This window comes from Solanum tuberosum, unplaced genomic scaffold, assembly GCF_000226075.1.
Source record: "Solanum tuberosum cultivar DM 1-3 516 R44 unplaced genomic scaffold, SolTub_3.0 scf00032, whole genome shotgun sequence".
In the NCBI taxonomy this organism is placed as follows: Eukaryota; Viridiplantae; Streptophyta; class Magnoliopsida; order Solanales; family Solanaceae; genus Solanum; species Solanum tuberosum.
This window is the reverse complement of record NW_006238958.1, coordinates 1,828,714-1,840,963: the sequence shown is the minus strand read 5'-3', so window position 1 is coordinate 1,840,963 and position 12,250 is coordinate 1,828,714. Positions and strand designations below refer to the sequence as shown.

General features: G+C 32.3%; 1 protein-coding gene across 2 annotated transcripts; it reads right to left on the bottom strand.

The window, feature by feature from the left end:
- Nucleotides 1-945: 945 nt before the first annotated feature.
- On the bottom strand, nt 946-5,786 carry AMYA1 (alpha-amylase). 2 transcript variants are annotated; one of them, XM_006342035.2, is made up of 12 exons: nt 5,417-5,786; nt 5,138-5,288; nt 4,814-4,851; nt 4,501-4,627; nt 4,168-4,394; nt 3,244-3,389; nt 2,999-3,111; nt 2,421-2,509; nt 2,038-2,160; nt 1,742-1,777; nt 1,479-1,577; nt 946-1,393 (listed from the first exon to the last, which is right to left on the bottom strand). In XM_006342035.2, the coding sequence occupies exons 2-12, from the start codon at nt 5,169-5,171 to the stop codon at nt 1,202-1,204; spliced, it is 1,224 nt and encodes a 407-aa protein (XP_006342097.1). In that variant the 5' UTR covers nt 5,172-5,288; nt 5,417-5,786; the 3' UTR covers nt 946-1,201.
- Nucleotides 5,787-12,250: the final 6,464 nt, after the last annotated feature.

The following is a 12,250-nucleotide window of genomic DNA, read 5'->3' as shown; positions in this document are numbered from 1 at the left end:
ATAAAATATCTGATAAAGAATAGAGAAATTTCATCTATCTATGTCGTTAGACTCATTACACCGCTTGGTAGTCGATCATTTGAGTTAATAGTTGGAAAAACTAGAGTTGAGGTTATGTACTTTTTGTTTTTGGAATATATATACTATTGAGTTGAAATTTTGAAATATTCCTTCAACCAAAAAGTAAACAAAAAGTTTTCTACCCTACCTTCTACATTTTTGACTTTTAACCCTAGGTAAATTATGATTAAGGTGAATATTAATAAAGTTGAGTTTTCCTATAGATAACGTAAATTGGTAAAAAGACATTGGGAATAGAAGCTAGGGGAGATGATTATGGACTAAAAAAACAGACCAACTTTAATTAAATGATGGATGATATATTTTTAAACAGTGTGCATCACGTGATAAAGACATGAGGGAGAAATATGAAAATATAATGATAATTTTGGGTATTTATTGTATGATAAAAGAGATTTTTATTTTATTTTTTATTTTTTGGAGATGTTGATAGGGACTTTGAGTTTTCAAGATATAAATCATGAGATGTATGACGATTTGCTATGATGGTGATGTGAGGAATCTCTCTTTTTTCGACACAACTCCATGTGATCCCTTCATTTCAATTAAACAGTCATTAGGTGATTTCTGGGTACCTTCATATCTATTGTCGTATAAGGTCGAGTGTTGACTAGATGTTCAGACGAATGTGAGGGCATATTAGTACGAAGGTATGAGAGGCTTACTATAGTATGAGTTAAAAGTGGTAGAGGCAGGTCGAAGAAGAACTGGGGAAGGTGCTTAGATAGGACATGACAAAGTTTCAGCTTACTAAACGATCCTAGATAGGAAGGTATACTGATCGAAAAATTGGGTAGAAAATTAGTAAATAGCAGAGTATTGTCACATTTTTTTATATAAGAAACAAAAGATAACCCTTTGATCTTGTGACATGAAAATAGCTTCTTCCCTCATACCAAACGATAATTGAATAAACCTAAACCTCCTTATTACATTGCATTGATCAAGAACACTTTTATTAACAAAACTACATCCCATGTTGCAATGTCTAATGAACAGGAAAAAAAAACTCATCACTCCATCCAAGCCTGTAGAGGCGGATCTAGTATTAGAAGTAGGTGCTCGGGTTTAAAACATATATATTTCTACTAATATATTAAGTAACGGAATAGCTGTAAGATTACTTCTGCCAGACTGCATAGCGATGGCCACTGGTCGCGAGAGTCCACTCTTTCCCAGCAGGGCTCCATGATCCGTCCCCAATCTTCACGCTAACCTTTTCATCAATGGTTGCAGCGTATAAGTTTGGCTGTGCCTCAAGAATTCTTATAGATGAACGGCTGTGTATGCCTTGATTCCTCCGAATAGCAATCTGAAGCATACATTTCAAACATTAGGATCGTCCAACTCTGACTGTTCACTCAATTTGTGTCAATAGTTAATAGATATTGACATACCAGCTTTACAATTTGGTCATGCATGGAATTATCCCATTCGTAGAAATGGTCAAAGAAAACTGATGGTATCCCTGGGTGTGTAAGAATGTATGCATAGCCCTGGAGTGATATGTATAAGACCAGATTCCACAAAAGATGATCATGAAAAATAAGATCTAAACATTTGTATAGTAGGAGAAATATGTAAACTAGAAAAACTTGAGGAAGTAAAAATAAGCTCGCAAGTCGAGCATTTAAATGTGAAGGATAGATGTTGAAAATACCTCCATAACATGACGTGAAGGGAAAGGCCAATGCGCCTACAAGGTGAGCTCATTATGTTAGTTGAGTAATCAAGGGAAAATATTTCAGTTTCCGTGATAAGAAAAATATCAAAGAGAGTAAATGATCCAAGATGCTAAATTCAAAAACAGATCAAATGAATGAATTGCATAACCTATGCGACTGCATTAACGAAATCATACAGTAGAATGGTCATGTAGCATCATAGGAAATGAAGCAGCGAAACCAAAGCAGAGACTAATAATCAGCTAGATGCAAATCAGACAACATCAAGAACCTGAGTTGATCCAGTGTCGTGATTATCAATAAAAGTGACAGCCCTTGAAGGCCACAATCCTAAAACTCCTGGGGGCTTCCCCTTAGAGTCACGCAAACGCCAGAATTCTCCTTTGACTGCTTCCTGTCAATGCATATACATAATATAGGTTAGCACTATTTTCTGGTATATCCTCACTGAATCACAGACAAATCTCCGAATAAATAACTTGAACAAGAAATATACATGTCATCAAAATTCATTTGGATTTGCTACCATTACTAAATTTGACCTGAAATCGTGTAGTCTTTGATACTAATATCAGATGAAAAGGGCCCATCATTTTTATTAGGATCTTAAGTTTAATAGTCAATAAATCTACAGTCTCATGTTTAAATGGATACCTGAAGGACTGCTTTTGTTGTAAAATCGAATGCAGTTGAAAGTTGTCCCGCGCCATCAATCCAATTGATGATTCTTTGCCTGTGACTATCTGCATATAACAAATAAAGCTACCTTTAATATATAGACAGAACAAAGATATCTACAGAAGGGGGAAACCAAGGTACGGATATGCTCTGCCTCCACATTGTGTTACTAGATACATGGAATTTGTCAACTAATTGGATCACATTATGTAGATTGTAGCTCAACACTGATGATTTAATAAGATTGTAAAACTTGGATGAAGATACGTAGCTTCCTGTTACCTCAGAAGTTGACTTTTTTGAGGCACTTCATATGGTCTGCAGATGTTTTATTTGTCCTTCAATTTCTCTCTTCTTTTTTTTTAATGGAACTTAGATGGTAAGAATTTAAAGACATTTAATTATGACACAGCATAAGACAGATTTTCACATCAATAAGTTCTCTTGTCTCGAAAGGTCATTCCTAAAACTTGCTCATCTCTCCTTGCTTAAAGAAATTCAACATTGATGGCGCCAACTGTTAGAAAGGTGAATATATCTAAGTCACATAATACCTTGGTTGTAATCCAAATTGCTGCCCTTGTAATTGCAAGTGTCCCAGTATTCTCCAACTGCAAATATTGGCTCAGCTCCCTCGATATATTCCTTTACATACTTTGAAGCATAACTAAAGTTGAGAGAAAGGAAATCTCAGCTCTTTGCAAATGGGAAGACATCAAACAAAAGAAAAGAAAATGGAAATCCCGCCTTGGAGGGGAAGGGGTACATAGAGAACTTCAGAAAGCAAGTGCACATTTACCCTTTGGCAAAATCAAAACGAAAATCTTGGAAGCCAACAGAGGATCTTAGCCACCGCATCCAGTCAATGAGATCTTTCCGAACAAAGGATTGTGTATGATCTATATTTGGAACTCCATTAAAGTTGTCTCCAGTGCTTTTGTTACCCTGGAAGATATCCTTAAGTATGAGAGTATACTCCGAAGGAGTTTTACTTGGAAATTGAAAATATGCAAGAAGAAAAAATCACTTATCCATAATATCTATTTTCAGACATCACATTCAATTGATTATCTGAAAGTTCATTCGCTGCAGAAATGAGCTAAACTACAGAACACCAATTATTAGACTGATGAGTATAAACCACTCAAAATACTAGACACTGAATTCCAGAAGTTAAAAGAACTAATGGTGAAGGTAGCCTGAAACTGAAGCCACATGAATTCAAGATATTAACTCAAAGTTGTAGTCTTTGATATTCGATATGTAAAAATAGGCAGCAAAATTTGCAAAAGGGGACAACTCTTCTAAATTTTAATACTGAAAATTTATCAAAATGAGTCTTCTTAAATAGGAAGATAAAAAATAAGGTTTATCTAATTTACTTCCAATTATTTGAAACTTACTGAAGGAATCATAAGTTTTAGTAAGGTTAATGCACTAAACCAAGCTTAATGTTTAGATCCAATTCATTCTTTAACTAATGTTAGCATCAGAGCTTCTTGATCTTGGCTTGGCGAATAGAAGTAGGTGGTTCATTTCCAGGAGAGGAATCTATCATCTATGCCACTCTAGCAAAAATAAAAGTGTACACGAAAAATGAACATCATATACTAGAGAAAATTGTACTCATTAATTCTATGATCAAGTAGATGCAGATGCAAGGATAAATAAATGTCTAAAGCTGCATATCCTTGAAGCAGGATTTCAGTTACAGCATCCTTACCCTTCCACCAGTGCAAGATGTAATAGCATGTTCATCCCAAGACATAGGAATTCCATCATAGCGGTTGTACATTCCACCATGCCCTTGAGTAGTCCCAACACGGTGGTTAATGACTATGTCCGCCATCGCTCTAACTTTGTACTGCTTCATCTTATTAAGTAAAGCTTTTAAGAGATCCTCAGAACCATATTTAGAATTGAGAGAATAAAGGTTCTGTGGAAGGTAACCTATGATGAAAAACAACAACACAAAAGATAATTAATAACTATCAAAAGAGAAGCTGAAAGAGCGCAGAGACAACAACTCAAATGACTAAACACTGTTACTTTCAACCTTCAGGAGCCAATGACTGACACACCGGAGGCAGCCAAGCAGTTGTGAAACCAGACTTTGCAATATCAGGAACTTTCGTATCTAAATTTATCCACCAATCATGTTTATGAGATTCCCAGTCGAATGCCTGCATGGACAATAGTTAAGACTTTTCTACTTATGAACAGAATTGACACAGAACAATGTTTACTTCTCAATTGTATTTTCCATTTCTTTATGTTCAAAACAATTGTTCCTACGGATAATGCATCAACATTCATCCTTGCAACAAATTGTTATATGAAACTAATAATTCTTTGAAAGATAATATCACCTGCAATATGATCTCCTTTCCATTGCGTATCACAACCACTACAAGCACATGAAAATAATAGTTCAGTTAGCATTCATCAGTATAATCCTCCTTCAAAAATCTAAGTCTTATGAAATACAGCGATTGCTAGAGCTCGTAATCTAAGGAATTATACTAGTCTTAACAGAAAATAGGACATGCACATCCCAATCATTTACTCTTAGAACTGGTAAAGTTTTAAATGAAATACCAAAATATTTTGTTCAAATCTTCGCCTTTATTAAGTTCAAATCTCCGTCTTCCTTCTCAATTATGAAGCATATATAAAGGAAAAGAGAACCTTACATGGATCAGACTGCTGACTTTCATCAAGCGCCATAATGGATTGTAGTTGAGATTATACGTCCCTTGCTAACTCGAACCCACAACCTGTGTTTGCTCGTTCAGGGGAAAAAGCCGATCGCAGCTTGAAATTACGTTCCTCAACCTAGATACTCTGGTATTTATACAGACGAAAAGTGAAATTAGTCAAATCGGATCGATTCCTCTGATAAGGAATCATGAATTCTCAACCGTGAAATGGAAAAAGGAGAAATGCAATTGAAGAAAAGTAGGAATCACTACCAGTAAAAAAATTGAAAATTCGATCACCACATAAACCAGAAATACAAAAAGAAACAATATTTTTAATTTTATTTTTACGAAATGGAGTTGAGATTCGAGGAATTTATAGAAAGTAATCCATTTTCTGGATTCGTTCCGCTCCGAAATCGTTCGTCAGTGATATTCATGTTTCGCGGTGAATAGGCAGTGACACATGGCAACGGTTCATTGGAAGCTTGGAATTGACGGCTGTGGGGTGGAGGAGATAGACGACGCGTCGAGAATAGTGCGGTGGCGGTGACGACGGCGACTGTCCATTGGCGTAGTGTCAGTTCATACGAATTGAGGTCGAAAGATCGCGCAAAATGTCAAATTGAGATCATAATCAATAATCAATTAAACAACCAACTTATCCCGGTTCAATTTATTTGTTTTTTTTTTCTTTTTAATCCATTTCAAAAAAAATATTTCTTTATATTTTGATATTTTTTTCATAAATTTTGTGTCAAATTATTAAATTTGTCATTGAATTTAATTTAATTTTCTAATCACGGACATGTTCAATTGAACATATAAACAAATTAAGAAGTGTTTTTATTAAATATTTTCGCCTCAAGCTATATGAGGAAAGGAATCAGTGTTTTAAAAGGCGGAGGCGTAAGGCATGAGGCGAAGAGTTTTACTTAATTTAGGGAAAGGCGTAAGCCTCAAGACGTGGGGCGTAAGCCCTATGGATCTTTAAATTTTTAAATATAGTATAATAATATAATAATACAAAATTATAAAAATACATCAAAATTTGAAATAATTACAAACATGATTAATGAAACTCATAGAAAATAAAACTTCGAACATTATTATACAAGCATAAATAATCTAATATCTTAACTTTTTAATAATAAAAGAATCATTATTTCTAAAAATATATTTTTTATTATATTATACAATTCACCCCTAAAAGAAAATAATAAATAAAACTTACTAGTATTATAATAAAAGCATCACTCAATGATGAGTAAAAATAAAATTACTTTCAAATAGCTATATAAAATATGATAACTTTGAGATTTATGACAAAACCATGAAGATCAATGATAAGTTAAAAAGTAAAATTTCGTTACATATTTTTAAAAGAAATGTTACGTAATGTATAATCACCTTCATAATGTTATCAAATAGTAAAGATGTGATACTACAACTTGTTATTTGAGTTACTCTCAATTTTCTTATATGTATAGGTTAAAAAATTATGAAGTACTATCATTCATTCATTCAAGAATTATGAAGGTTGATGTGAGGCCAAAAATATATATTTTAATCATTATTTACTTCACATTTATTATTTATGTTTGCCCATTTTGAGCATGAATTTTATGAATGGTACTAAATAGTGTATTTTATTTGTAGAATTAAATTGAAATAAAATTGAAGAAGTTTGAAGCTAAAACGAATTAAATATAGAAGATTGAAGAAGAAAAATCAAGCAAACAACTTAATAGATTAAATTGAATATAATAATATATAAATGTATGAATTGAAAGGAAGAATTAGAGTTGTAATAGGAAACTTACCTGTTGGGCACGTGTCAGGCAGCAGCAACAATTGAAGACGCGCATGATTTGGATGAGCACTGTTCACGCGGAAATCAAATTCCGTTTGGTTTTTTTTCTAATTTGTTTTGGACTCAATTATTTTATTTGAGGTTTTTATATCTATAAATAGTTCATAGAAATAATTATTTTGGGAGATTAGACAGAGGGGAGATTTTTTCTTCTTCTTATTTTCTTAGAGATTAAAGGCTAAAGCCCTTGTTCTGGGCTGTAGCTACGAATCAAATGTTGATTATTTAAGGTTTATGAATTAATTCTTGATTGTCATTATAAGTTACTTCTATATTCTTGTTTTAGTATTTTATGCTTACGCACCATAAGATAAATATATTGTCTAATCTTAAATCGGGAGAGGAGGGATTAAATAAACCAGAGAATATAGAGAGCTTGATCGACCCATTAAGTTGAGGTGATTTGTGTTCAGGAGTGAAGCCCGGACAAACAACTCGCTTGGTTACGAAACAAGATGAAATATTAATGCTCGCCAGTTAGTTTATTTATCCCCGCTCAACGATATAGTTAGATAGCTAACTGAAGTAGACGACTAGAGGTGTGAACCCGATTCATACAATTAACCCTGTAAATCAGTAACTTGACAACTAAAATTAGTTCTAAGCAAAGAATATGATACATGAGATCCAATACATGCTTCAGTCCTGAGATTTTCCAACTATTGTAAGTAATTTCATTATTTTATTATTGCATTCTTTTCTTTTGACACTCTTAAATAAATAATTAGACCAATATAATCTAGTAAAAATAGTTAATTGACAAGTTCTTTGGGTTCGATAATTTGGTTCTTTTTAAGAGCCACTATATTACTTGCGCGACCGCGTACACTTGCATGTGCAATTGAGAACAACAAGTTTTTGGCACCGCTGCCGGGGACTTAGAAATTAACTATTCTTCTAGGTTATACTTTTTCTTTTTTATTTATTTTTGTTATTTTTTTAATTAGTTTTTTTTTCAACAATTATTATTTTTTCTTTCTTTGAATAATTTGGTACTCTTATTGATATGGATGATTGGGATAAATCGTGGTTGGGTGATGAATGCCCTTTATGTCATATATGTGGTCGTCAATATATTCACTGGAATGGTTGTCCTAAATCTCATTTTGCTCAAGGACGAGCAAAAGTTTATGTGTGGGGTGTTGATGTGAGACCAAAAATATATATTTTAATAATTATTTGCCTCACATTTATTATTTATATTTGCCCTTTTTGAGGATGAATTTTATGAATGGTACTAAATAGTGTATTTTATTTGTAGGATTAAATTGCGGTAAAGTTGAAAAAGTTTGAAGCTAAAACGAATTAAATATAAAAGATTAAAGAAGAAAATCAAGCAGACAACTTAATGTATTAAATTGAATATAATAATATATAAATGTATGAATTGAAAGGAAGAATTAGAGTTGTAATCAATTGAAGACGCGCATAATTTGAACGAGCACTGGTCACGCGGAAATCAAATTCCGTGTGGTTTTTTTTCAATTTATTTTGGACTCAGTTATTTTATTTGAGGATTTTTTTATCTATAAATAGTTCATAGAAATAATTATTTTGGGAGATTAGGCAGAGGGTAAGATCAGTACTTTTTAGAGTTTTTTTCTTCTTCTTATTTTCTTAGAGATTAATGGCTAAAGCCCTTGTTCTGGGGCTGTAGCTACGAATCAAATGTTGATTATTTAAGGTTTATGAATTAATTATTGATTGTCATTATAAGTTACTTCTATATTCTTGTTTTAGTATTTTATGCTTGCGCACAATAAGATAAATATATTGTCTAATCTTAAATCGGGAGAGGAGGGATTAAATAGACCAGAGAAAATAGAGAGCTTGATCGATCCATTAAGTTGAGGTGATTTGTGTTCAGGAGTGACGTCCGGACAAACAACTCGCTTGGTTACGAAACATGATGAAATATAAATGCTCGCCAGTTAGTCTATTTATCCTCACTCAACGATGTAGTTAGATAGTTAACTGAAGTAGGCGACTAAAGGTGTGAAACCGATTCATGCAATTAACCCTGTAAATCAGTAACTTGACAACTAAAATTAGTTCTAAGCCAAGAATATGATACATGAGATCCAATACATGCTTCAGCCCTGAGATTTTTCAACTATTGTAAGTAATTTCATTATTTTATTCTTGCATTCTTTTCTTTTGACACTCTTAAATAAATAATTAGACCAATATAATTTAGTAAAAATAGTTAATTGACAAGTTCTTTGGGTTCGATAATTTGGTTCTTTTAAGAGCCACTATATTACTTGCGCGATCGCGTATACTTGCGTGTGCAATTGAGAGCAACAAGTTTTTGGCGCCGCTGCCGGGGACTTAGAAATTAACTATTCTTCTAGGTTATACTTTTTCTTTTTATTTATTTTTGTTATTTTTTTAATTAGTTTTTTTTTCAACAATTATTATTTTTTCTTTCTTTGAATAATTTGGTACTCTTATTGATATGAATGATTGGGATAAATCGTGGTTGGGTGATGAATGTCATTTATGTCATATATGTGGTCGTCAATATATTCACTGAAATGGTTGTCCTAAATCTCATTTTGCTCGAGGACGAGCAAAAGTTTATGTGTGGGGTGTTGATGTGAGGCCAAAAATATATATTTTAATAATTATTTGCCTCACATTTATTAGTTATATTTGCCCTTTTTGAGGATGAATTTTATGAATGGTACTAAATAGTGTATTTTATTTGTAGGATTAAATTGGGGTAAAGTTGAAGAAGTTTGAAGCTAAAACGAATTAAATATAGAAGATTGAAGAAGAAAAATCAAGCAGACAGCTTAATAGATTAAATTAAATATAATAATATATAAATATATGAATTGAAAGGAAGAATTAGAGTCGTAATAGGAAACTTACCTGTTGGGCACGTGTCAGGCAGCAGCAACAATTGAAGACGCGCATCATTTGGACGAGCACTGTTCACGCGGAAATCAAATTCAGTTTGATTTTTTTTCCAATTTGTTTTGGACTCAGTTATTTTATTTGAGGTTTTATACATTTATAAATTGTTCATAGAAATAATTATTTTGGAAGATTAGGCAGAGGGGAAGATCAGTACTTTTTAGAGTTTTTTTCTTCTTCTTATTTTCTTAGAGATTAATGGCTAAAGCCCTTGTTCTGGGGCTGTAGCTACGAATCAAATGTTGATTATTTAAGGTTTATGAATTAATTCTTGGTTGTCATTATAAGTTACTTCTATATTCTTGTTTTAGTATTTATGCTCGCGCACCATAAGATATATATATATTGTTTAATCTTAAATCGGAAGAGGAGGGATTAAATAGACCAGAGAATATAATGAGCTTGATCGACCCATTAAGTTGAGGTGATTTGTGTTCAGGAGTGACGCCCGAACAAACAACTCTCTTGGTTACGAAACAAGATGAAATATTAATGCTCGCCAGTTAGTCTATTTATTCCCGCTCAACGATGTAGTTAGATAGCTAACTGAAGTAGGCGACTAGAGGTGTGAACTCGATCCATACAATTAACCCTGTAAATCAGTAACTTGACAACTAAAATTAGTTCTAAGCCAAGAATATGATACATGAGATCCAATACATGCTTCAGCCCTGAGATTTTCCAACTATTGTAAGTAATTTCTATTATTTTATTCTTGCTATTCTTTTCTTTTGACAACTCTTAAAATAAATAATTAGACCAATATAATTTAGTAAAAATAGTTAATTGACACGTCTTTTGGGTTCGATAATCTGGTTCTTTTAAGAGCCAACACATTACTTGCGTGACCACGTACACTTGCGTGTGCAATTGAGAGCAACAAGGATCAACAATGTTAAATAAAGATTTTAACGCATAATTTGTCTAAGATCTGTTAGGCGAGCCTCAGTATTGGGCGTTGGGCGTACTTAGTGCGTACAGTCGGGTGCTTAGGGCATAAGTCTTATAGAGCTAAGTCTCACACTTTTGCTAGAGTCCTGTCCCAGGGCGAGTCCCGAGGCGAGTCCCAACAGAGTCTTTTAAAACACTGCAAGAAATATTGTGCGTACTTTCAAGTATTCAATTGCATAGATAAGTTAACCATTTGAAGTTAATGTATATAATTTTTTTTTTAAAAAAACAATAATTAAGTAGTTAACTTATGTAATATCACTAATATGTGCTCGTAGACACCAGCAAAGAAAAATCAAAAAATTATATAAAAAATGTCTAAAAAAACATAATTCTATCATGTCGCACTAATTCAATTTACAAATAAGTTGTTTTGCCATTTATATTATTTTTTGTATAGTTTTCAATTACTCAAATTTAAACTTTAAAATATCGAGTTAATCAATTCTATTTAGTTTTAATTTAAATTGGATTGCCGAATAGAGTATATTCATTCAATCGTAGAATTTATGTCACTTATTAGAATTCTCACTTTTAACTAATTAAACATTCACCTAATACATTTAACATGGATATTTTGTCCATAAATGGATGAACTATTCAAATGACGTTAACGTTGTCTGTTCACCCCAAAATCTACATCATAAATATTTTGAAGGTAGTTTTTAGATATTGAAAGAAAAGGGAGATTAGTATATTTTTAAAAGTTCGCCCATTAATTTGTGGGCGAAAATCGAAATATCCGCTTTGATCTGCATTTATAAAAAGAATCCCTTTTGATATATGATATCTAAAAAATATTCATTTTGAAACCAGACTCCATATGTTAAGATGTAAATCATTCAAAAATATGTGAAATAAAGTTAAGGTGTAAATCATTCAAAAATATGTGAAATAGGGTGCAAATCACCAAAAAAACGCATAAAGGGTGCAAAACTCAAACAACTCGAATGTATTAATTATTTTACATTTTATCCTACCAAAAAATAAAATAAAATACTATACTTCTATTATAACACCGTGCATATTAATATTGATAATTATATATACAATGGCTGACTATTTTTTGATGAAATATACTAACATTGATATATTAGAATATGAATATTGATTGAGTAGCTATAATTTTGGAGTGGAGTTTTTTTCCCCCAATGTATACATGCCAGTCTCACCTAAAAAAAAAAAAGTAGAAGAAGAGTGAATAATGAGTATCAAATCGAGTGTTTCATTTGGTAGTATGTACTATTATTTTATGGAGTTACTGTACGTATTCGTGCTTTAAGCAAAATTAAATATATTTTTTAAATAATTAATGTCGTTAATATACTATTTTTCATTAAGAAGTGTATCAAAAAATACAA

Coding starts and splice junctions, on each gene's coding strand:
- AMYA1 (XM_006342035.2), bottom strand. CDS start 5,171: ATGGCGCTTGATGAAAGTCAGCAGTCTGATCCAT. Junction 4,395..4,500: donor TCAGTCATTGGCTCCTGAAG/GTTGAAAGTAAC, acceptor TTTTCATCATAG/GTTACCTTCCACAGAACCTT. Junction 3,112..3,243: donor CGTTTTGATTTTGCCAAAGG/GTAAATGTGCAC, acceptor TCTCAACTTTAG/TTATGCTTCAAAGTATGTAA.